Below are 25597 nucleotides of genomic sequence, written 5' to 3'. Positions count from 1 at the left end.
CCACCAGCACTAAATGTACTCTAGTGGCACAACAGTATGATGATTGAAGAAAAACAAGAGGCGACAGAAGTTATACCCCATCTCATCATCCTTTATTTTGTTTACGAGCAAGCATCAACTTCACTACAATTTGCCTTTGAATTGGTAGAAAAGTGAGAGCAGCTCCAACAAGCACAAAGGAAGCATTCAACCGTTCTGAAAACATCGTCACCTTCGGTTTTGAGCACATTTTTAAAAGAAAAGAAAAAAAATATATATCTGGAGTGTCGTGGACGTGTGAAACAGACATTCTGAGAATCAGTAGTGTATCACGTCTCCTGTCTCACAACACCACATGGAACGTACACAAACTTGTGGTTCATGCAAATTAAATTCCCCTTAATAAATCTTAGTGTTATTACAGTATGGCTGCATTTCAGTTTGTTAGGCAGTGACATTCAATTCAACCAACCTACACTTAGCTCAGGGGGGCTGATCAGAAAGCATTAAACCCAGAAAACTGGAGGTGGTCGAGTCACTGGAGACCTGACTCATGATTCAGTGTGCACATATCAGTGACCCATGGTATTGTACTTTAAAATGGCAGATGAAATGTGGACATTAAGTGTTTGACGTAATGAAACGGAGAATTTCGACAGGCTTATACTCTGGTTCTTGTGAATTTCATGCTGCCCTCAAAATCATTTCTCAACAACTCAGGCAATAGGACGCTGTTCAAAATTACCTTCCACTATACACAAATAGGTCAGTTAACAGTATACCCATGTATGCTGCCAAAGCAATTTCATAATGTACTGAACATCTTTTTAAAGGTGTATTCCGTCAATGATTTAGTACAATATCTATAGAAGATACAATATGGATCTACTTCCTCTACACATCAACATGGACACATGACATCTATGTAAAACGTTTTTCACTTTTAATAAAACTAGCAGTGGAGTACTGTTACAACAAACTGAAACAAGATGTAATCCCCAGCTCCGTAAGAAATCTAGCATTAAACAAATACAAATAAAAAACAAACAAACAAACACAAATTGCCTCAATAAAAGAGCACAGATGAGTGTTTTTGTTAGACCTGCTAATTGCGCTATGATCGGAAAAAGGCACTCCCATCTCAGCCTGCAGTCCAAGTCATCATGGAGGGGAGACTGTTCACTACATTTCCACCACAGACCTCTTTGATAAAGTATAAATTAATTGAATCTAAGAAACACAACTGTGCAACTCAAACCCTCAAAAGAAGCCTGGAAACTGTCTCCAAAAAAAAGCCTTAAATGTGTATTTGAATTCAATTTTGGCCTCTGAAAATGCTAAATATGAGACTCAAAACACCAACTTTTCTAATCCCGATATATTGCCACATTCTGTTCACTTTTATGCCCCAAATCTGATCTGCTGTAATTAGTCCAGGTTTGGGCAGTGTTAACATTTTAACTTGGTACCCAAAAACATGAGACAAACACCAAATAGTTTAGCGTGGAGGTACATCTGTATCTGGTTTTGTGAAAGATATATATACAATAGTGATGGACAACAGTGTCAGAGGAGATAGAGGTTGGACACATTTTCCCAATCAATTGTATAAGCTTTATACTGACACCAGAAGGAAAAGAAGTTTACCAAATGTAAACAAATATCTTAGAACAACTCTACAGTACAGTTACATGTACAATAAAATCTAGTGGTCTACAGCAAAAAAATATTTTGTTTTAAGAATAAGAAGATTCATTTTCAAACTGTTTTCTTTTTGTAAACTATGCAGTCATAACCTCAGTTGTAAATCCTTGTGTTGCGATAAAGACGGTGCATATTCTGCAATTGGAACCAGTTTAAGAATGCATCTAATATATGTCTTTATTATTATTTCTGGTTAAATAGCCGTGCCATGGAAAAGGAACTTGCAATAAAACAATCCTGAAAAGTACTTTCATTTCTATCCCTCAAAACAATGCCAGCAACTGCACTATTCAACCAGGCTCTGTCTGTCATTCCTCTGCTCTGTCAGTAGTTTGTAGGGTTTTGTCCTCCCTACTTCTGTCCACACAGCATCACTGGGATACGCACAAAAGGCTTTTAAAGCTGCTGAGGAAATCTCTCTACTTCTCCAAATTCACTGGCAGAAATGTTAGTACCCATTTCAAGATCAACAGCACTGCAGTACCTTGATGGCCTAGTGTTTGTACCGTTCCACACGAAATGTCGATTTTTACGTTAGTATTTCTGAGTTTGATTAATCTAAACAAAAAAAAAATCCCTTCTGTACAACAGTGAGATCTAATGGGAATGAAATACACTGACGCCTGAAGTAGAGCACTGCCACCTGTGCAAGCAAAGCAAAGCGATGTATGAAGCTGAAACCATCCACCGGTTCTGCCTACGAAAAAGCTAAATAATAGATTTTCCTCTTTGCAAAAAAATAAAAATAAAAAGACAAAATGGACACCACTTTGTCATGGAAACCTCCGCTCAACAGTCCTGGGTTTCTCAACATGAAGCAGACATTTTTGTACAAGCATGATGAACAGCTTTTGAAGAAATTTAGCGACATGCTACAGCCTGTGTGACACAATTATTCTACATTACGAACTGTGTCATTTTAGATATTGGACCCCGTTGAGAAGGTCTTCACTAACACATCGACTAATTACATGGTTTCTTTATATTTACAAAATCTTTAAAAAGCAATTTATTTCTCTACACATATGACTTCTCAAATATCCTCATGCACTAAAAGAATAAAAAAAGCAAAAAAAAAGCGATCTATTTGTTAAAAGCATCGTTTTGTTTCACTGTGGACTACAAGTCGAGAAAACTCAATTCAAAGCTATATGTGAGATTAGCGGCAAACAATTCTAAAAGCATCACGCAAAGAAATTAGGGGGGAAAAAAGTCTCCATTTGAAAGCCTTACGTCTGAGAGAAAACAAAAAAGTGCAGGGTTGGCTTCCTCACTCAGTTCAGAACAAATGTAGGCCAAGTTTTCCTGGGAATTAAAATATAATAAATAAAAAAAATTAACAGTAAAAATCAGCAATCCGGTGATGACTACACTACACTGAGTACCACCACTAAGATAACAACAGGAAAGCCTTGACCATATACACGCTGAAGGAAATTTAGTTTTGCTTTTTTGTATTTTTTTGTTGTTTTTTTTACATCATGGCTCCTTGTAGGGGGTGGGAGTGTGTGTGGAGCAGTGAGTATGAGGATCTGAGTGAGTGTGAGTTGGTAATGTGCACGCGTGTGTGTGTGTGTGTGTGTGTGTGTGTGTGTGTGTGTGTGTGTTGAGTGTTTGTGTGTGCTGTTTTAGTAAGTGAGGGTGGAGTCGTCCCACTCCAGCTGCTGCTGTCTGCTGGCCCCCTGCTGGTCCTCCGGCTCCGCGCCCTCCTCGTCTTCGCTGCTCTCTGACTCAGCGCTCGTGATGTCATCTTCCTCCTCTCCATCCTCGCTCTCCTCCTCCTCTTCCTCCTCCTCCTCGCTGCTGTGCTGGTCCTCGTACGTCTGCATTAGAGACAGAGGGTGGGGTTGTTTGTGAAGAGGCACTAAAATGCATATACTATGTGGAGATCTAAACTCCTTCATACGCATTACCCACAGAGTCCAGTCTTCGTCTTTCTGTCCCCTTATTTTCTGTCATCTCTATACTACCAGCTTTCAAAATGACCTAAATATCATTGCAAAAACATGCAAGTTTGGTCTCACTTAAACAAAACATTGAAACAAAGCCCTTTGACCTGTTTGGTATATGTGATTTTGCATACATTTGCCCTCATCATGATATAAACTGATATTAGAAAATACCTTTAAACCATATAGTGGTTAGGGGAAACTAAGTTTAACCTCAATATTAGAAACAGTGAGCTGCACACAGCACACTCATGTTAGCCAACCAGACTGGTTTGTGATCTCAAGGACAAAAGAAACAAAAGATCTGCTGGTTAGGAGACTGTTTGGATTTTCACCATTTACTGCATTAAGTTTCATACCCCACGGCAGACCACATTTGATCAAATCTAGGAGGTTTCACTAAATACAATGTGCTGATCTTCTCTACTGCAACCCGTGATGGGATTTAGGCCGACTGTTCCACTTCCCTCAAGCAGTTGTAAATACTGCAGTTAAAGAGCACCTTGACACCCACTGAAAAGCTCCTTTTAGTTCTTTCTAGTGGTTTAATTTTTCACTTTGCTGCAGTGAAGTACAGGTGTAACACAGGACACTGTGACATCGCTGTTGAATGTGGATAAAGCTGCAACCGGGGGGAACTTCTCTGACCGCACCCAGTCAGAGGTGAAACAGGCCTGAAACTTGTAACTAGAGAGGGAAGAAAAACGCTCTCTGTCAAACTGGTTACTCATCAAGTTAAGATGCTAATCGCTGGATTTCTGTGACTCGCATATTGTGATATGAGACTAGATATCGTCTTGGGTTTTGGATATTGTATTTTTATGAACTTATCAGAATGTTTTATTATTTGCCTTTACCTACTTAGTTATTATGTCCACATTACTGATGAATATCAAATGTCTCTTTTTGTTGATCATTTGTTAACGCACCAACAGTCAACCCTACAACACTGTCTCAATAACAATATCGAGGTGTTTCATCATTGATGTTGACATTTGATTTTCTCCATATCGCCCATCCCTACTAGCTATTAGCAAAGAACAAAATATAAATGAATGCAAGCCCACACATGACTCAAAAAGGTGTGAGTCCACTGTACAAAAATCTATATCCTGCGTACATACTGACTCATTCATTAAACATTTTCCCTTTGGACTTTTGGAAGACAAAAATATTGGTGCTGCTTTATTGGCTGGGGGAAACAAAAAAGCTCTAAATCTCTACAACACGGTTGCACAAAAATAATCCAAATATTGATATATAAATCTTTTATTATAATTAGCGAGGTAACATTAAACAAAGTCTCTTCCCCTATTCCCACAGGGCTGTCAATCATGAAAGCTTAGACTAAACTAGGCCACAGTCACAACATCACCCAGGGAGCATTAACAGAGAATTGAAATTCTGTTCGGCTTTTCACTGGCTCATCACGAGAGAAAATATTCACTTATTTTGCCTCCCTGCAAACACACTGTGTGTTATTACCTCCATGGGGTTGACGGTGATGGTGAGGGCTGAGTCGTCCCAGTCCATCTCGTTCTCCTTGCCACTCTCCTGGTCTCTCATGGTACTCTGGTGTGCAGCTCGGATGCGGAACACACCCAGGATGATCATAAACACCAGGAAGCTAACGCACACCACAATGACAATGGTGGCAGCGCTGGGTACAACTGTGATGAAGCAAAAACAAGCGAACACAGAATGATAGGTTAGAGGTGAATTATGTTCAATTTGCAAATGGAAACCCTGTTAGAGCTTTATGTGGGGAGACACAGCGTCTGTCTGAGGGTACTTCAAGGACTTTAGTGTCATGGTGCGCCAGCGTTGATGTTAATAGCTTCTCGGTAAACTGCAGATGGATGCTTTCTGCAGCTCTAGGTGTGTGTCTTTAAATAGCTTTGCCTGTGTCCCTCCAACCTGCTCCATATTTGCCCCATATTATCAGGAAAGGGCCTCTCTTTTTGTGTGGCAGGCTTAGTGAGCCTGACAGCCCAGAGGATTACTGAAGCCAGGAAATAAAAGGTTGAGTTCAGACTGCCATGTGTACAGATGTCACAGACAGCACTCAAGTGTAATCCCTAAACTTGTGCAACAGAAAAAAAAAAAAATACAGGCAAACCACCAGTGTTTCATACGTGCCCTACTTCTGGTTAATAGATTGTAATCCATCCCTAGCAATGTTTGTCACACCAGAGACTAAACATTTTTTTCTACAGCAACAACAATTAAGCAGATTACTAGTTTGATTATGCTGTTTGTTATTCATTTAAATATATGAGTAAAATGCTGCAACTGGGTGAAGTTTCAGTAGGTAAAAATGAGAAGTTCAATCAGTCATCAAGTGATGAAAATAAAATAAAATAAAATATATGATGCTTGAAAGTCATGAAAGACGAAAACAGAGTAACAGAGTCTTGGCTTGCATGATGCAAAGTACAAAGATAGAAACATGGCGTATTGTTTTTGAACCCTGACGTTTCACATGCTGCAGTACCTGACGCCTGGTGAGAGTTGACCAGGTTGTGACCGGACAGATCCACAGAGGCATGGTGCACAGGGTTAATGAAGTTGGGCTGCACCATGGCATTGTTGGCATGGTCCACAGGATTGGCTGTGTGGATGACATTCACCTAGAAAGAATAAAAACCAGAAACACATACGGTCGCAAAATGTCAGATGTAGCTAACGTATTTAGGGCACTGCTTGCACTCCTCTGTTTTGAATGCGTCACATAAATGCTCAGTCATACCTCGACCTTGAAGTCATTGCTGATGTAGCGGCCGTTGAGCTCGGAGCAGACCAGTTTGAATTTCCTGTCAAAGAGAGCCTCTGTGTGCCAGTTCTTGTAACGGATAAGATGCAGGACCTGCTCGTAGTTGGCCATGGTGTTCACACCTGGAACATACAGAGGAGAGCTTGTGTCAAAGATACGTATAGAGTATTGCTGTGGAATAGTATGTTTGGAAAATAATTTGTGGTTTTAAGATGATTTAGAAATGTATCCTTAAAGATTATACCCCGTGAGACAGTAGACTGGGTAACTGACTTCAAATCGCTCTAGTTTAAACTTTTAATAACTACACCTATACATATGTATATTTGTTAATATTTGAGGCCTCAGTATTAAACATATTTCAAAAAATGTCCTTCTTATATAAAGCAGATATCTTGTGCAAAGCTTTCATTGTATCACAGATATGTCTGGAAAGCTCTGTGTCTGTACCGGTGATGACGAGGCCCAAGTTAGAGGAACTCATCTCCAGGCCATGCTGCTGCAGCTGGGACATGTCCACCTCCAGGCCCTCGTGCTCCCCGTCCAGCTCGTCTCCCACCACAGTCACTTCACATGTGTCCAGGTTGTGCATGATCTCTTCGGACACCACTGTCTCTTGGACTGAAAGAGCAATGGAGAGAAAAGATTAGGGCTTAGGATTGTACATCGGGTCTGTAATGTAAGTTACATTACATTTTTACATTACAGTCATTTAGCAGACGCTTTTATCCAAAGCGACTTACAATAAGTGCATTCAACATTGGTAATCAAAAGAACTACTAGTCACCAGAAGTCATAAGTACATTTCCTTTTCCAAACAAGCATCTAAGAGCATGAAGCAGAGCATAACTCAGAGCCAAAGTACAGGGCAGAAACAAGAAAAACAGTTAGTGCTATAAGTAATACGAATACAATAAGTGCAACAAGCTAGTATGAAAACAATAAGCGCTAAGTGGAAGGCTCAGGATAGCACTTCCTGAAGAGGTGGGTTTTCAGCCTGCGCCGAAAGATGGGCAGCGACTCCGCTGTCCTGATGTCGGTGGGAAGTTCATTCCACCACTGGGGGGCCAGGACAGAAAACAGCCGTGACCGAGTCGATCGGCTGCCAGGACCTCTGAGCGACGGGGCAACCAATCGCCCCGAGGCAGCAGAGCGAAGTGGTCGGGCGGGGGTGTAAGGCTTGACCATGGCCTGGAGATAGGAAGGAGCTGTTCCTTTCACTGCCCTGTAGGCTAGCACCAGAGTCTTAAACTGGATGCGAGCTCTTACAGGTAGCCAGTGTAGAGAACGGAGAAAAGAAGTTGTGTGGGAGAACTTGGGGCGATTGAACATCAGGCGAGCTGCGGCTTTCTGGACAAGCTCCAGAGGTCTGATGGCCGACGCCGGGGCTCCGGCGAGTAGAGAGTTGCAGTAGTCCAGGCGGGAGATGACAAGAGCCTGGATGAGAACCTGCGCCGTCTCGTCAGTCAGGAAGGGACGAATCCTCCTGATGTTGTAGAGCAGGAATCTGCAGGAGCGTGTAACGGATGAAATGTTTGCCGAGAATGACAGTTGGTCATCCAGGGTCACACCCAGGTTCCTCGCAGTCCGAGTTGGCGTCACCACGGTATCATCAATGGTGATGGACAGGTCCCGGTGTGGGCAACCCTTCCCCGGGAGGAACAGTAGCTCAGTTTTGTCTAGGTTGAGCTTGAGGTGGTGTGTCGTCATCCACTTCGAGATGTCAGCCAAACATGCAGCGATACGTGTCTCCACTTGGGTGTCACCGGGGGGAAATGACAAGACCAGCTGGGTGTCATCGGCATAACAATGGTAGGAGAAGTCATGCGAGCGAATAACAGAACCCAGAGATGTTGTGTAGAGCGAGAAGAGAAGGGGGCCCAGAACTGACCCTTGCGGAACCCCCGTAGTCAGCATGCGTGGTTCCGACACGGCCCCCCTCCAGGTCACCTGGTAGGATCGACCCGTCAGGTAGGATGCAAACAGGGAGAGTGCAGAGCCTGAGACGCCCATCCCCTCGAGGGATGAGAGGAGGATTTGATGGTTCACAGTGTCAAACGCCGCAGACAAGTCCAGGAGAATCAGGACAGAGGAGAGAGAGTTAGCTTTCGCGGCGTGAAGCGACTGTCACCGCAAAGAGGGCCGTCTCTGTCGAGTGACCCACTTTGAACCCGGACTGGTGAGGGTCCAAAAAGCTGTTTTGGTGGAGATAGGAAGACAGTTGGTTAAAGACAGCACGTTCAAGTGTTTTGGATAGAAAGGGTAGAAGAGAAACCGGTCTGAAGTTCTTGACATCAGAGGGGTCAAGTGATGGTTTCTTCAGAAGGGGGGTGACTCTGGCGGCCTTGAAGGCCGTGGGAAAGCATCCTGAAACAAGAGATGTGTTGATGAGGTGGGTGAGGAAAGGAAGGAGTTCAGTTGCAATAGACTGAAGAAGAGGGGAAGGGATCGGGTCAAGGGAGCACGTGGTGGGGCGGTTAGACATAACAAGGTTGAGGACCTCGTTAGGGGAGAGAGGAGCCAGAAAGGGTAAGATGGGGCGTGGAGATGGGAGGGAGAGCTGTGGGGGCAGGATTGGACAGGGAGAGAGGGGCTGAGAGAAGGAGGATCTGATATCGTTTACCTTTTTGTCAAAGAAGTTGGCGAAATCATCAGGGAGAAGGGAGGAAGTAGGAGGAGGGGGTGGGGGTTGGAGGAGTGAAGTGAAAGTTTCAAAGAGTTTTTTAGGATTGGAAGCAGAGGTTAGGATTTTAGAGCGGAAGAACGCAGCTTTAGCAGTAGATAGAGAGGAGGAAAAAGTGGAAAGAAGAGCTTGGAAGTTAAGAAGGTCCTCCGGGAGTTTGCCTTTTCTCCATTTACGCTCAGCCTCTCTTAGGCTCCGTCTATCAGTACGCACTGAGTCCGACAGCCACGGGGCAGGTGGAGTTGGGCGTGCAGGCCTGGAGGTGAAGGGACAGAGTTTGTCCAAAGTAGAAGTTAGGGTGGAGAGGAGAAGATCAGTAGCAGTATCAGGGGATAGGAGAGAGAAGGATTCAGGGTCAGGGAGAGCAGAGGTGACAGAAGAGGAAAGATCAGCAGGGGAGAGGGAGCGGAGATGACTCCGGGTAGAAACCATGTGGGTAGGTGGAGGAAGTGATGGAGCAGAGGATAGGGAGAGGGAGTAGGACGTGAAATAGTGGTCGGAGAGCTGGAGGGGAGTGACAGAGAGGTTAGCAGTAGAACAGTGCCTAGTGAAGATAAGATCCAGCTGGTTGCCGGCCTTGTGGGTAGGAGGAGAAGAAGAGTGGTAAAGGTCAAAGGAGGAGAGGAATGAAAGAAGAGGTTCAAGCTTATCGGTCTGGATGTTGAAGTCACCAAGCAGGATGAGCGCCGAGCCATCATCATGGAAGTGCGAGACTAATGTGTCGAGCTCCTCCAGGAACTCACCAAGAGGCCCTGGTGGGCGATACACAACAGCAATGGTGAGCTTGACTGGATAAGTGACAGTAACAGCATGAAATTCGAAAGAGGACGGGGAGAACTGGGGAACAGAGACAAGAGAGTATTTCCATTTTGGGGAAATTAGCAGGCCAGTACCACCACCCCGCCTCGCAGCTCTGGGAGTGTGAGAGAAAGAGTACACATCTGACAGCGCTGCGGGTGTGGTGGTGTTTTCTGGTGTGATCCAGGTCTCAGTTAGAGCAAGAAAGTTAAGGGAGTGCAAGGAAGCGTAGCCCGAGATGAACTCAGCTTTCGGCACTGCCGACTGGCAGTTCCAGAGTCCCCCCGCCACCACTTGCTCGCCCCGAGCTGAGAGAGTAGGATAGATGAGGTTAGTGGGGTCGCGGCTCCTGAAAGCTGCCCAATGTCTACGTGACCGCCGGGCAGAGTACCGGACAGAGATAGGATGCAAACACATGGTAGTACACGCTCAAGAAGTCTTAGCTTGACAAAGTCGGGCTTGAAAAAGTCAGCCTGTTGCCTTCGTTTGCCCTAGCCTTCGTTTGCCAGACGCTTGAAAGCTGACGCTTCCAGCAGTGGTTAAGTACAGCTATCTACTGATTGCTCATTGTCTGCCAGGAGTGGAAGCTCCTCCTTTGCAATCAGTGAACCAGGCTTGATCAAACAAGCCGTTTCAAACAAGCAGAAACTCAGATAGCACTTCACAACTGAGGCCACTGAGACAGGCCTAAGTACAGCTATCGAGACAGTTCAAAGCAGGTTACTTTAAAACAGGCCTAAGTACAGTTTAAAGAGCAAGAACAAGATACTTATCAAATGCAGGTGAGTTTAGAAGTTCAGCTGGTCCACCAGGAGATGGATACACAAGTTTGTAAGAGTACTCCACTTAATTGCATTGCACTCCTATAACATGTCGGACCAATGATGGGCAATTTAAAAAAACAGATGGATCAAAATCAATGCAGCAGAAATAGAGATACTGTCTTATTTATTCCATGCATTATTCTTCCTTATCAAAAACTGCCACCTACATTACCCAGAATGCAAATCAACCACTGACAGTTGGGTCAGATATTCTGAAATTGTAGCAGCTAATGTAGCATTGAGTTGCTAGCCTCAAACAGAGATGAGGAGCGGGCTGCAGAGCTCTGGTAAGATAGCTTCTTTCTTACTCAACACCTTCAGACTTCATGTGTAAAGTTGGTTACCCTTTAACACGCTAACACTTGAAATGTATGAAAGATGAGAAAAAAAAAAGAATATTCCTATTCCCGTCGTCACATAACATATCATCCTGTTTATGTGAAATTACCAGTTGATAAAAACAAAGACTAGTTAATGAGCTTCTAGAATCTCATATTTTAGAAAGCAATTAATGTTAAAGGGTGAACGTTAGAAGGGGAGGATGAAGAACTGAATCTAGAAGATAACACAAGGGCCACCACAGTTTGATCATTAGAAATAATCAGCAACAGTAGAGCCTAGCTTGAGCTGAGCTACTACCATTGTCAATACAACAGGTAGGCTAGATAGCTGTGCTTCATCATGAACTACTGCAGTTTGACCACAGTGTTGTAAACAGCAAATTTGTTTCATGTTTAGTGTTTGAAAAGCAGTATGGTGCTACTTTGTCAACAGCAGTGTGTGTAAAATCTGTTAGTCAAGTTTTATTTGTTTAAGAAAAAGGTATAAAACATGGAAAACAACTCAGAAACTCATATCGACATGAAAGGAATTTTAATTTATACTTTTAATTTAATATACCAATTAATATTCCATGCAAATAAGAGTGCACCTTTTGACTCAGTGGAAGCTGCTATTAGGTGATTCTTAATCATCTGCTGTGACATCTCCTTTGTTGGTTGTGGAAGGTGGGGCAGGGTAATGCAGGTAATAGCTACAGATCTCTGTAAGCCCTTTTGTGCCATATGGCCTGCTGTTCGCCACAGGACACTGCATCTCCCTGTATCTGTGTCAGGTCTATTGTCTCTACACGACTTAGCTCATGCACAAGACTGCTCACACAACAGATGGCTGGCCGGTCACTGCCCCTCCCAGAAAGTAGTAAACAACTTATCTCCCTCCCTCTCGCTCTGTCTGTGTCCAATCCCTTCGGCCTCCAGGCATAATAGCTCACCATCACCTTCTACTGTACATCTACACCGCTATGAACTGTACACAATCAGTGTCTAAGGTAATTCAAACCAAGGCGACGGATAGGGTATCACTGTGTATCGCACTGCCTCAGAGGGCACAAGACTAACATTACATATGTGGTAGTTTAGAAGTAGATATTCAGTGGCTAAAACTCAGAAGATGAACAGATTGTTGAGCTAAGAACACAATCAATCCCCTGAAAATGGGTAAGCTATATCTACAAATTCGCTATAACATTATCTGGGGTTATCGTAAGGGACATATGTGCATTTGTCTCACCCGTAGGGTCATCATCGGCTCCCTCTGCCGCTTCAGACTCAGTGTCGGCCTCCACTTCGCGGGTGATGGTGCTCACAATGCGTAGTTCGGGGAACAGCGTCACACCTTCCTGGCTCTCGAATTCGGCGGCGCTGCGGGCAAAGTGGTCGATGCCACTCAGGCTGATCTTGGGCTCTTCAGGCTGCAGCACCATCACATAACCTTCGGCATCTGGCACTGTTACGCAGGACTCCTCGTTGAAGCATCTAAGGGAAGATTTTAGTTTGAATACCTGGAAACATGTGTGTTTTATCATAGTTTGATTAAGTTGCTGGTTCTCTCTGCTTTGAATGTGCCCTGCTTCCATTATCTAATATATGTCCAGTTCAGGCAAGGTGATGGGGAAAGAGATAACACTGAAATGGACAGTTTTGTTACAGTTTCAAAACAAACGTGACAAGTGAAAGTGAATAAATTCAAGCCACTAGGGGCCAGATGGATAAAACTGTGTAGATTCACGACTGCTTATATGCACAGAAATAGGCATACGCTTCATTTCTGTCAGATTTATAATTCCACATTCCTTTATACATTTTAATCATTGTAGAACTGGGTGCACGTGCACTAGCCTCATTTCGTAGTCAGTACTAAGAAATACTATGATCTTTTCCAGGAATGGAAAAAAACATAAAAACACATGAACATATTCTTAGCTTATATCTGTATATGTATTTGGTGTGGAGAAAAAGCTTACAAGGGTAATTTTTCATTTCACTGTGAATGAAAAATACCATATTACAGTGTGTCCTCTTCCACCCAATAAAACTCAGTGTTGATGCAGATTTGTGCATTTGCTAACAAGAAGTTAAACTACAACACTAACTGGAACTGATCTTCAAGTAGAATCAGCAGAAAGTCTTAATACATTATACATCCTCTGTAAATGTAATGCTGTTTTGTTATTCACCTTTCAGTCTCTGAATACATAACCGTTATCAAAAAAAGAAATCTACATCAAAGAGAACTGACAAACAAAAAGCAACATCCAGCCCCTCATACATTTTATGTTTACCTTCTTTGTTATGGAAATTAGGAAACACTTTTGACCTCTATTTTACCTCATGCAACCATCCTTACATTCCAAGCAGACAGAGCAACCCTGTCTGAATGTCTATTAGGCAGATAGAACCTGTTTCCTTAAACGTCTGGCTGCTGATAGATGAGGTGACACGAGATAATAACTGGTGAAGTATTTTTGGTTTCTGCTACTTACTTGACGGTGGTGGAGATGCGGAGGTGCCTGATGCCAGGGGTCGGGAACTGGCGGGAGTTCAAGTAGGAGATGTGCTGCATCACCTTGTCAAAGGCATCAATGTCGTCGCCCTCCACGGTCAGAGAGGATTGGTTGGGGTTGAACTCAACCTGAGAGAAGAAATCATTTCACATTTAATACACATATTTCTTTCTTTCAGGTAGAGCAGTGGTTTCAAACCTTGTGGCAGGGAGCCCCCCGAGGGGTTGCAGGATGACATAATTCATTGTTTCTTTCTGATTTTTTATTGTAAAATGCTGGATATTCCAATCTCTTCAGGCCTCTACAAACTGTTCAGATCACACTTTGATTGAACTGATCACAATCCACACATAGATGCAACCTGTGAAAGGAGTTCAGAGTCCACCATTTTGCTTCCCCTACTAGGATCACAAGCCTAAAATGTTTGCAACCACTGAGTTTTCTTGATGCAAACATATACTCAGTCTAGCCTGACTGAGGTTGAGTGTGTTTTGGGTCTCTAAAACACTGCTCTCCTCACCTTGACAGCTGAAGCTACCTCCTCAGGCAGCTGCACGTCCAGTCCTTCCTTGCAGGTGTACAAACAGTCGATCACCTTCTTGTTCTCCAGCTTGCCAGAGCGGATCATCAGGCCCGCTAGGTTCCCCCGGAAAAACTGAGCCATTCTAGCATTTCCACCTGGGTACATCAGGATAGTGAAGAGGAGAAGAAAACAATAACGAAACACACAGCAGTATTTACTCAAGTGTACATTCCACAGACTGCATTCAAGCATGCTTTCTCAATGTGCAAAGCTGGCGTGAATGGCGTTCATGCGAGTTAGTATGTGTGCCCTTACAAGGCCTGAGGCCCAGTGAGGGAGACAGGAGAATGATGGATGAGCGTATACACGCCTTATGCATGCAACATCTGCATTAAGAGGGGGAACCACTGCCTTACTGTGGAAAAAAATGACATCAATCGGGAAAAAAAGAAACAAAAAAGAAATATAAAAAAAATGTGAAATGAGTCCTGTTTAGTCACCTTATTTCCACTTAATAAAGGTAGGAGTGCAAAATGTTAAAATACATAAAAATTATGAGCCTTGAAATTTTAATATTCCTGAGTATTTCTGTATTTCTGTGAGGTGAATCAATCCTGCCAAATGAGACGGGAAACAACTGCTGTGTCTACCCCCTAAACCATAATGAGTATAAGTCTGCGTCACTGCAGAGTCGGAGATAAACCTGGACCTCCACGTCTCAAGGTCACACTGTCATCAAGTCATATGTATATGTATGTGTGTGTGTGTGTGTGTGTGTGTGTGTGTGTGTGTTGCTGAAGCCCTGTTATCTGATATGGAGGAGTTTACTTTTCTGACCCAAAGGTCATGTTCTGAAAGAAGAGCCTGCAGGATCAGAATGCTGCAGCCAGGTCAGATTTTTGTGCTCATTATAGGTCTATTTCTGCTCAGGTGTATCAGGCTGCGGTGAAAAAACTGGCTGCTGCAGTGAGAAGAGCGCATAAATAGAGAATGAAGAAAACGAAACAAAAAAATGATGCAGGCAGCATTAAAACCACACTCATCCATACTGCATCATGCTCCAAACACTTATGAAAAAACAAATTGTTCTGCATCTACAATGCGTAAGAATCATTTGAGTCGGAATGGTATGACGATGCAGTTAGCTTGGTGGGACATTGTGGACACATGGACATATTTGAGGAGTAAGGGAAAGATTTGAGCAACCTGAGGTGGGCTCAGAGACTGACTCAGTGTCATTGTCATGTCCTGAGTTGTCTGTAAAGGACAGAAACAAGAGAGCAAGGAGAGACAGGGAGGAAGGTTGAGGATCTGTAGCAGCGATTCAGATGCTAAATAGGTATGCCATGGTGCATCATTTAAGAATCTAACAAAGAGTTAATACAATAGCATGCATGCTACATTTTTACACAAGCTCTAATCAACAAATATATAATAATTATTATAACATAATATGAGATTATCAAGTTGCATTAAAAGCATATTTTAGCCACCAGAAATAGCTAAATGTTACAGAAACCATAAAGATATTCACTTCTTTCTTTACAATGCATTTGTGCTTCAGACTTATATTAATATAATTTCATATTAATGTATTCTCTCACAGCATTCCTCTAAAAAATTAATTGAAGAGTTTACCTTGCCAGCAGGCACCAATGGTGAGCTGCGTTTCGATCTTGGAGGTGTGCAGTGGGTAGTCCTCTGTAACCAGGAAGGGCTCAAATGTAGTGCCATCCACAAACAGAGACACAGTGGGCAACTCCACATTCAGCACATAGTGATGCCACTCTTTGTCGCACGCCTGTGAAGGACACAACAGAGGGAATGTAAAAGCTGAAATTGGGACCGTGAGAGTTACTTAACGCTTTCTACCTCACTTTATTCTTGGTTAATTATCATGTGTTACACAGGCTATCATCCTCCAAACACAGTCTGGTATTAAAAGCAGCTGACCTGGTCGAGTTTCCAGTGAAACTCGGCTGGTTTGTAGTTCTCTGCCTCTGATGGGTCCTGGCGCAGGAGGAGGATCAGCCTGCAGTTGTGGACGTACAGCGAGTAGTGGTGTCTGTTCATCTCTGTGGTGGAGAATATGAGAGGGGAGACATGACACTAGCTCTAGAATTTATATGTAAATGTGTAACCATGTGAATACTACAACACAATAACAGAAAAATCTTATGTAGCCTATTTATTGTATTACTGCGTTATATTTACTGATGACGAACACAAAGGCAATAAAGGACTGGTAAACAATTGAAGGTTGCAAGCACAAGCCTTCAGCTATGTGCCTAATTTGGATTTGTCATTATCAGCCCATGACAATTTCATAACATACAAACATGCCTCAATAGGTTTTCACAATGGCAGAAAAGTTCCACAACCAATTCCTATTGTACCGTTCTCTAAAGTGGAAGTGCAACCATAGATCATTTTCTTGGAGGAAGCTGTCAAAAACAACAGAAGTCAAGAAGTCTTCGTCTGTACATGTAATCTTTGTACTAAACAGCTGCTAGCTGTTAAGCTTTGAACAGATTCAAAGATTTACAATACTTTTCTCAATATATATATAGGCTTAGTCTATTGTAATATCTGTCATATGATGTCAAACGGTATAATTAGAAAGCATCAGGTTACACTGCAGGTCTATGTAATTTAAATGAAATGAGAACTTATCATCCATTAACAGACCTGAAAAGCTTTGTCTTCCCCTCATTTTGATTAAGATAATCACATCAACAACTGGCCACCCTTTTAGGAAGTAACATAGTATCATATCATGTTTCAGAAATAGGATTCTGGACTCTGGTCTGATTGTGATTTAAAATTACAGTGTATTAATATCCATACTAAGGGACAGTCTGCATTTAACTTAACAATCAATTAATCCAAAAATAACCAACAGATTAATTTGATAGTTAACACAATTATTTCACCGCATTTGTGGTCACATTGGTGGTCCAAAATCTAATGTCCATGCTTCACAGTTTCAGTATTAAGAACTAAAGACTAAAACGTAGAAGAACTGAACGTGATGCATTAATGTTTCTTTGAAACAGATGCTGCGCTCAATGGAGGTCATGAATGGTGCTGAGATCACGGGTATGGGAGCTTCCTGTCCGGGGCACAGCCGTTCTGATGTAATCCTTCTTATATAAGCGGTCGAACAGAAGCTGATGAACTGCCTCTTACTGAACATGGCACAGACTTTACAGTCAATAAGATCAAGAAGACCACATGCAAAATGTACAGCTAGTGACAGAAATAGAAAAGGCCAGTAGATACAGTAGATACCAGCTATTTTAATGTACATTTCTTAGATAACCGAGTGCATGTCAGGTCTTACAATGGTTAATACATGTATGGTACTAGTTTTACGTATTGTTTGGTGCTGCTTTAATGCGTTTCTGCCATTAATGTCAAATGGTCCAATCAGCAGTTTTTGACTGTATAAATAAAAGGTATATTTACATACAAGTTCAGAGTTTGACTTACCATTTAAAAATAAAAACAATGTCAGTTAGTTAGTTTCTGAACTGTACAGGCCTTTTGTTTACTAGCATTTTACAAATAGTACTCAGGTCAACAACCCTTTAGCAACACCACAAACATAAAAATTAACTAAAACAACTTTGAGTTCGAGGACCTGACAATCAATACAGGAGTGAGTCACGTTCATATCTGTATTATAGTGGGTTATGTATATTTGGATCACAGATTATGCCTTTAATTATGTATGTTATTTTGTCTTTTTACAGTTGACAACCTGCAAACCAATGTCAGCTCATAATACAATTAAACTAATAGTTAAACTGGAGCTTCTCGAGGGACATTACCTGTCTTGTCAGAGTTGCAGAGGATGGTCTCCTTCTCGTGGGCCCCGGGGCCATGTCTCATCCACACAGAGAGGGTGAAGGGCTCCTTCAGGCTGGTGCTCACCAGGCCTTCAGGGACCTTGATGGCCTGGGTGCCATTGAACTCAAACACCTGGTCGCTGTCATGCCCGTTGTCGGTGGGCAGACCTACCGTCCAGTTTGCAGAGCTGCTGGGTGCCGGCAGAAGCTCCACGGTGCCGGAGCTGGCTCCTAGACAACAATCAAAGAGTGCAAAGGCAATTATTTAGGGCACTTGGATTTCCTAAAAAAATATTGTGATTCCAATGATGCAATACTGACAATAACCATTTCCGGTGGAGCTGTTACTTACCACACAGCTTGTGCAGAGACTTCTCAGAGTAGGTATCACGGTCGCAGCCCTTGCCAATATGGTTGGTTTCCAGGTCAATGTCGGCTCGGATGGACGTGATTGGCTCGTCGCAGGTCTCCAAGTGCATGCTGGGGAAAAGAGCCAGGCTACCTGTGCCAGGCTCATATTCAATCCTCTTATTGAAGCCTGAAAGACAAAGCCAGAGGTAGAGTAGAACGAAAAGATGTCCTTCAGCACATCGCTGATAACATGTGAGCAGTCAATACTGAGGCAATAGTAATTACTCTTTAAGAACTTTAAGTACTTCAGTTCTTTCATAAACACGATGAAAGCCCTTGCAGTTTAAACAACCTTTTGGACAATGGCAGCCTGTGTGGGCTCTGCATTGGTGGATCGCTTTTGTTCAACACAGAGACACACCTAAACAGTGATGGTGGGCGAGCTACAGCGAGTAGAGGAGAGCTTTGATACCTTGCCAGCTGGGTTTGCAGGTGGGCTTGACGCTTATCTTGACCAGAACGTCCTCTGAGGCACGGTTCTTTCCACAGTCGTAGGCTGTCACAGTCAGCTTGTACATGCGCTCTTTGCCGTAGCTCAGTTTCTCTGTGTTCTTGATGAAGCCTGAGGGAAGCAGGAAAAAAAAAAAAAAGAGAGAGTGCCAGGGATGCTCTTTGTTTAATTTCAAAGCTGCAGCTGTGCAGGGAAATTAATAAAAAAAACATTTGAGCAAAACTCAACTATAGCACACTATTTTTAAATATTTTTAAAAACTGCCAACTAGAATTAGAATCTTTGCTAAAAGGCCCAAAAGTGATTCACTGTCAAGCTGAACTAAAAGCACAATATATGAATTGACGTCTCTTTAGGGCCACATTGTAATATTTTGACTTGCATCTTTTTCCTTAAGCTGCTATATTGTTCATTACCAAGCTAATGTGTAGCCTGATTAGCATGCAAATGATTAAAGAAAAGGGAAGGAATTTGTTTGACCAAAATCAGATCTAATCTCAGGCTATTTCTTTTTTCAAACACTAATTTACCGTCACAGTTGAGCACCTTCACCAACATTATGCATCTTCACACTGATTGTTCTGCTCCTATTGTCACCCATCTGTATTTCCTTTTTTATCAAAGCCGGGCATCACATCAGCTGAGTCTTGATATCGGATGTCTTTTTTTCTGGATCTTTAATTTTCTTTTACAAGACACAAAGATAAATCCCCCTATAGTCTGAAATGATTGTCCAACTCGGGTGACATTTCAAGGAGACCGTCATCGTTTCACAAGGCAACAAGCTGCCTTGAATTCTAAATGACAGATCAATATGGTGTGTCAATAACAATGTGGCTCTAAGGCCTGCAGACATGCACTAACACAAGGCTGCTAGTTGTAGGTTCTTACCATCTTTGTCAACGGTGAAGGGCACATCAGGTGTGACGATCTCGTAGTTGCAGATTTGGCTGAACTGGAAAGAGCAGTCAGCATCCACTGCCTCCACCTTCAGGATGCTGTCATACTTCTTTCCCTCGATAACGGTGGCTTTGTAGGACTTCTCTTTGAACACTGGTGAATACTCATTGATGTCGTTTACCTGGATGTGGACAGTGGCCCTGAAAGAGACATGCTTGAGTCAGGACTGTCAGCGTGGGATGTTCAAGATATACTTACTTAAAATGTAACCAGAGAAAAATATATTATTGTCACATTTCATGATTCTGTTCTGGTCTATTGATGTTCACACTGACTTATTAATATCAAAAGCAACAGAGGAATGAACATGTCCTATGGACTGACAGGTGACTCATTCATTTAATAAATTTTGGCAACTGTTATCCTGCGTCATCGCTTCATGGACACACCGGGAAAAATCTAATTTTGGTGTCAAATCAAGTCAAACGTTGCTTTGCAGCATGTTTATTTTTCTTCTCTGGTGATCATACATTTCTCACAAAGAAATAATTGACTATAAGCTTTCTTACGCTTTCTTAGTCCAGACTAAAAATAGATCTGATTAGAGCAGCAACTAACTCACTATTGATTCACTTTTTGATGGGAAACTGTCAAAACACATTAAGTAGAACACACGCTCATCAGGGTACATTTCTCCACTCATGTCCTGATGAGCATTCATGTTGGCATATTTACCAAATGATCTTGGATAGTTATATGGATCGCTTTGGACATCACCCCCTTAAATATTCCCACAATCAGCAGAATATTAGAGTTTAGCTTTTGAATTCATGGTGAAATCACATCTTTACTATCCTACTGTTGCATATGAACCACACCTAATGGGTTAGGTGTGAAAGCACCCTTAATGAATCCCCAAAAATATGAGAGAGCAGGTTCTAATTTTATGCTTCAATCTGTATGTATTTTGTAGTAATTTTCTGTGTCATGAATATACAAAAGCAAAACAGAACTGACTGCACTCTGATTGTACAGTCAAACTAAGAAGAATCTAGTCAAAGACAGAGAGGACAACTCGAGGTTTAAAGGTTGACTCACTTGTGGGATTTCTTCATGTTGGCGCCATCAGGACCCTCTCCACAGTCATAGGCTTGGATGGTGAAGGTGTGCTCCTTCTGCAGCTCGCAGTCCAGCTTGTCCTTGGCTCGGATGACCCCCTCGCCAGTGGACTTGTCTAGGACCACTGCCTCGAAGGGGACATTCTGCCCGTGGATCCTGAACCCGCAAATCTCACCTGAACACGTCAAGAGCCAAAAATAGATTTTGCTCACAATAACTGACGTCAGGTGTAGAATATTATTGTTTAAATGAAAAATTGTGTTAACAATGAAAACCATAAATTCACGCAAAAAAAAAAAAAGATCAGCCACAGATTTTGGGTGCCAGGGAGTTGTAGATTGGGATGGGTGGTGTCTGTGGAGGAAGCCCAAAAGCACTGTCATATGGGTGAGTACTCAGGGGGGAGTCGGGAGAGGGTGTGGGACATTTAGTATCATAGAAGACGGAGTGTCTTTTCCAAGCCACTTGAAAACATTGCATCCAGTCATGCAGGCAGAAACCGAAAAGATATGGACAGGCATTTCACAGGGGTACTTAGGATATTAGAAATCAAATTCATAAAACCAAGCCCAAAATGTAGGTACATAGAAAACAGTATTTGAAGCGAAGATCATTTATCTCTGTAATGAATACAAATTACAGCCTATTGTATGATAGAAACAATAATTTACATAATTAAAAAAAATTAAGATTTGTGAAATAGCACTGTAATAAGCACCAATTCAGTCATCAAAACCCGAAAAGGTCTGTGAAAGAAAAAAAAAAAAACTCTCAGCCAACACCACCGAAAATATTTTTTCTTAACCAAAGAAAGTCTTCCTGTGTAATTTCGCCTCTCACCCAAAACTACTGCAAAATGAATCAAATAAAATGAAATCATAGAAGAACCTAACGGCTATTATAACAGTATTCAAACAAAACGTACTGGATGAGAACTGGGGTTAGAAATATCAACTTGCTTGACATCCACATCAAATGACAACTGCAGCCATGCTAATGGTAGATTAGTGGTGGAGAATTAACTCAAGAGATCCACTGAGGCAAAGATGCAACAACAGAAACTTTGTAGCAGAGAGAGTTTGCATTAGTTAACAATCTCAGCAGCTTTCAGTTGAAGACTTTAATGTCAGAAAAGTCCACAGGAGTCACTGTACCCGCATAGATCTGATAGGTCACAGAGAGACACCACAACAATGGATGATGCCTTTTAAAGACATTTTCAGAGCTATTATCCTCTTTAAATACCAATTACGGTGTCAATTTCTGCTTCAATGTGTGTTAAGAAGTTGTGAGATCATCTTGTGTCCTTTCAGATTTTAATTTATTACTAAATGTGTCAAAAATTGGCTTTTCCATCCATATTTTTTTTAATTGAAAGAATTGGACTGGACAAAATGGCAGCAAAGTGACTGAAAACTCCTGTTTTAAAGCAGCTTTCTGTTTCCTGGTGACAGCTGAAAAACTGTTAGGGTCTGCAAACTGCAATGGATGTCTCATGCACAGATATTTCTAAGTAAAGTCAGCCCCACATCACACTTTTCATCCAGCTGTTGGAAGTCCAAAAAATTGAGGGTGAGTAAAACATAAAATCGCGAAAAAAAACCAAATGGGGAGATTACAGAGCATGGCGGGAGTTTCTGTGTAAAAGTGTGGATGCTGTTTTTGCGTTAGTGGGTTAATAGTAACAACTAAGCACAAGGCAGAAGAAAGAGCCCAAGATCACCTTCTTCGGTGAGGGTCACCTCAAAACTCTCTACAAGGAAGGGAGAGAAGATAAACCCAGGTCAGTTAAAAGAAGAGTTAGAATTTCAGAGAAAACACAGAGGACAGGAAAGAAGCACAGTCTACGCAATAAGCTTACAAAATCACCAGCAGAATATATAGTAAGTTTCTCACAAGTAAAGCTTCTTCAGCCAGTTGAAAGAAAGAAAGGATTAAAACATTTATGAAAAGCCGGTTGTGTCAAAGTGTTTGCAGTTTTATTAACGGCTCAGCGATTCTTTTTAGAAGAAACAACTAGTGAAAAGTGACAGAACATCCAATTACAAGCAACAGAAATCTCCGGTTTTAGGGATTTTCAGGGATTCTGGAGAGTCTGTCCTTCAACAAGTTTGTTTCACTTCTCAAAACACTGCTCATATATTTTCTGGTGGATGGATTGCTTAAGTCACTCTGATAATAATTATAAAATTAATTCTATAAGATAAGAAGCAACTTCATAGTACAATCTTCCAAATGATGAAGTGAATGAAGTCCTTTTCTGCTTAGCTGTTTGTTTTAAAGCCCTGTCAGGGCCTCCAGTGGGTTGGTCCTGGTCATTTAGTTTTCACCTCGTCAACAATTAGAAATGGATTTCACATTAGGGACTGCTGTTCAGGGCCAGTCATGCAGTGGGAGTTGAGGGCCTCCGTGTTCAGCATAGCTCTAATGACCAGCTCACACCAGGGCTTCAGGAATTCCTCCGCTTCTCACCGGTCACACAGGCCTCTCGGCTCAGCTCAGGGTCGGCCATCACAGCGATTGTTACGCACTGAATTTAGTGGTCATTTAACCGCTGGCACTAAATACATAGAGTGAATTATAATAGGATAACGTTAACTGGCCAATGTGTTGCCTACATTAATGAAATAACCCAGATCTGGCAGGAATATGCTCCCTACTTTGTGTTCCCGGCTCGTCATCCATGAACACAAAGCTCATTCTCACGTTACCTTGTCGTAGATCCTCATTCATGCTAAATATTCTCACATTCACAGTAATCTGACAGGAGAGCTTGTGATTGGGCTTCTTTGGCCTGCGGGTCAGCTTTACAGTGAACCTTGTTTGTTGGCACAGATGGAACCTACTAGAAGGAGGCCGGCACGACAAAGCTGGTCACCCTTACTGACACGTGAAGCCAGATTGCTTGCTCTGTCTCAAGAGAGCCAGTTCACAGGGACACGCGGCCCGTTTGCAAAGAAAAAACGGAGCCCCAGCTGAAAGAAGTGGGAGCACCAAGCTCTGTATTCACCGCTAATTTACTGTGAAAGGAAACAAGCATCATGCAGAGAATGGGCATACTATTCCAACTCCCTAACCCTTCAGAAAATGCTGAAACTGTCCACCTTAAAAACTGCCGGGTCGGTCAGCTCTTGAGAACAATCAGATTTCACATAACTGTGTGAAGAATATTACATGTGGCATCCCCTCCGGTAGGCAAGTGGACGTTAAAGACTGACTTGCCAAATCGGAGAAGTAATCTGACATTTTTTTAAATTGTCCTTATCAAGTGGAGTAAGAGCGCAAGAGTGTGAAGAGACTCGCGGACTAAAGATCACACACAGCTCATGTGATGTGGAAAATCATTTCCAGTGCTGCGTGCTTTGAATGTTTGCCAGAGTCAATCCTGGTGTGATTAAAAACCCCAGAGCGAACGCTGCCTTGGTACATAAAGCACACTAAACTGTGCTGAAATACATGAAAGTATACGAGTGCATTTTGATCTGAATATCAAAAAGGGCCAATCTGGAGGATATGGGTGCCAGCTGTGTGTCAGTATGGCAGGCATGTCATGAAAATGCCACAGTCCACTCCCAGGTGTGCATTTAATGATTATTTAACAATAAGTACATTTATTTTCTCATTCACTACCGATTTGTACAAACATTTAATCTCAAATATAAACTATATCACAGATATAATGAAATGAAAGCATTACGCTGAGGCTAGATTCAGGGTTGCACTTCTATGATATGAAACTATGCTGGTAAAATATAACAATAAAAAAATGTAAAGTGAAGCTTTTTATATACATAACATAATCTCAAAGCTTTAATGGCACAGAGCAATCAGTATGTTTTTCTTTTTTATTAATTGTATAATGAGTTATTCCAGGTGAAGCGAAGCTGGGGGAGTGAAGGAATAGCAGCCGCATCATTAAACCTCCTCTCTCACCTGCGTAGCGTAGAGGAGCATCCTTGTCCAGTGCAATTAGAGGAGGGTCCAGAAGTACTTTGTCATCGTTTTCCGTTACGATCCCGTGGTATGTCGTCTCGATCCATGGTTTGTGCTTATTGACTGAGAAACAGAGAGAGCAAAAGTCAGTGTCTAGAAAAAAAAAAAAAGTCTGTACAAATAATATGGCCGAGTTGCGATGTCCTGGTTGGCTAATTGTTTTTCTCTCACCAGAACTAGGAAGCAATTTACTTTCTTTTCCTGTTCTTTTAATAATCAGATTTCATCTGCGTTTTCTCAAGTTGCTACTTTGACTTTTATCTTTCTTCCCAATGCAGCTTGAGTACACGTTTAATGACGTTTTGGATGCTTTTCATATTATTTTTAGAAGCATCACACACAGTGAAGGGATCAACCCTCAACAGGAACATGCAGCCATGAGCCAAGCTGTGCAACATTTGGTGGAGTGAACATCTGCTGCTCTTGACCCTCCATTGCACATTGTTCTCCATCCAATGCGCTAATGTTATACCTTTGGATTCATCAAAACTGTACCTAAAGTCCAAGACACAGGCAATACCATAATCCATATCAGGTAATGACTTTTGACAGGAGCGTCACATGAATGATAAAGGCTCTGGCTGTGACTTTCAGGCCAGTTTGTGGAGCAGCAGTGGGGCTGTGTACAGCCTGCCTTTGTGTGCTAGTTGGCCTGGGAAGCATCCAAGCTGCACACAGGACTCTGTTGTAGCTGGCGGCTGCAGAAAAAGCTGCCGTGAGTGACATATTTGGGCTGGTTTAGTAAACAGCGTGGACGCAGGGGAGATGCAGCTCTCTTACAACCAATATGTCCT

At 42.3% G+C, this 25597-nt stretch overlaps 1 protein-coding gene across 4 annotated transcripts in view; it reads right to left on the bottom strand.

The window, feature by feature from the left end:
- Window positions 1-70: 70 nt before the first annotated feature.
- Window positions 71-25597, bottom strand: part of clstn1 (calsyntenin 1) — a 39464-nt gene continuing 13937 nt past the window's right edge. The window contains exons 2-19 of one of the 4 annotated variants that reach the window (XM_068733946.1): window positions 24744-24866; window positions 22534-22563; window positions 20790-20985; window positions 19683-19891; window positions 18753-18902; window positions 18282-18467; window positions 17912-18160; window positions 16032-16153; window positions 15717-15879; window positions 15285-15335; window positions 14076-14233; window positions 13535-13683; window positions 12283-12527; window positions 6856-7026; window positions 6382-6527; window positions 6127-6262; window positions 5118-5302; window positions 71-3506 (exon numbers count right to left, since the gene is read on the bottom strand). In XM_068733946.1, the coding sequence (XP_068590047.1) occupies window positions 3312-3506; window positions 5118-5302; window positions 6127-6262; window positions 6382-6527; window positions 6856-7026; window positions 12283-12527; window positions 13535-13683; window positions 14076-14233; window positions 15285-15335; window positions 15717-15879; window positions 16032-16153; window positions 17912-18160; window positions 18282-18467; window positions 18753-18902; window positions 19683-19891; window positions 20790-20985; window positions 22534-22563; window positions 24744-24866 (2864 nt within the window). In that variant the 3' untranslated portion in view covers window positions 71-3311. The remainder of the gene's footprint in view (window positions 3507-5117; window positions 5303-6126; window positions 6263-6381; window positions 6528-6855; window positions 7027-12282; window positions 12528-13534; window positions 13684-14075; window positions 14234-15284; window positions 15336-15716; window positions 15880-16031; window positions 16154-17911; window positions 18161-18281; window positions 18468-18752; window positions 18903-19682; window positions 19892-20789; window positions 20986-22533; window positions 22564-24743; window positions 24867-25597) is intronic. The other 3 variants (XM_068733948.1, XM_068733947.1, XM_068733949.1) reach the window with 3 other exon arrangements.

Source organism: Cebidichthys violaceus, unplaced genomic scaffold (assembly GCF_023349555.1).
Source record: "Cebidichthys violaceus isolate CVI_PGR_0920_01 unplaced genomic scaffold, fCebVio1.0.p SCAF_6, whole genome shotgun sequence".
Lineage (NCBI taxonomy): Eukaryota > Metazoa > Chordata > Actinopteri > Perciformes > Stichaeidae > Cebidichthys > Cebidichthys violaceus.
This window is presented reverse-complemented; position numbering and strand designations above follow the sequence as displayed.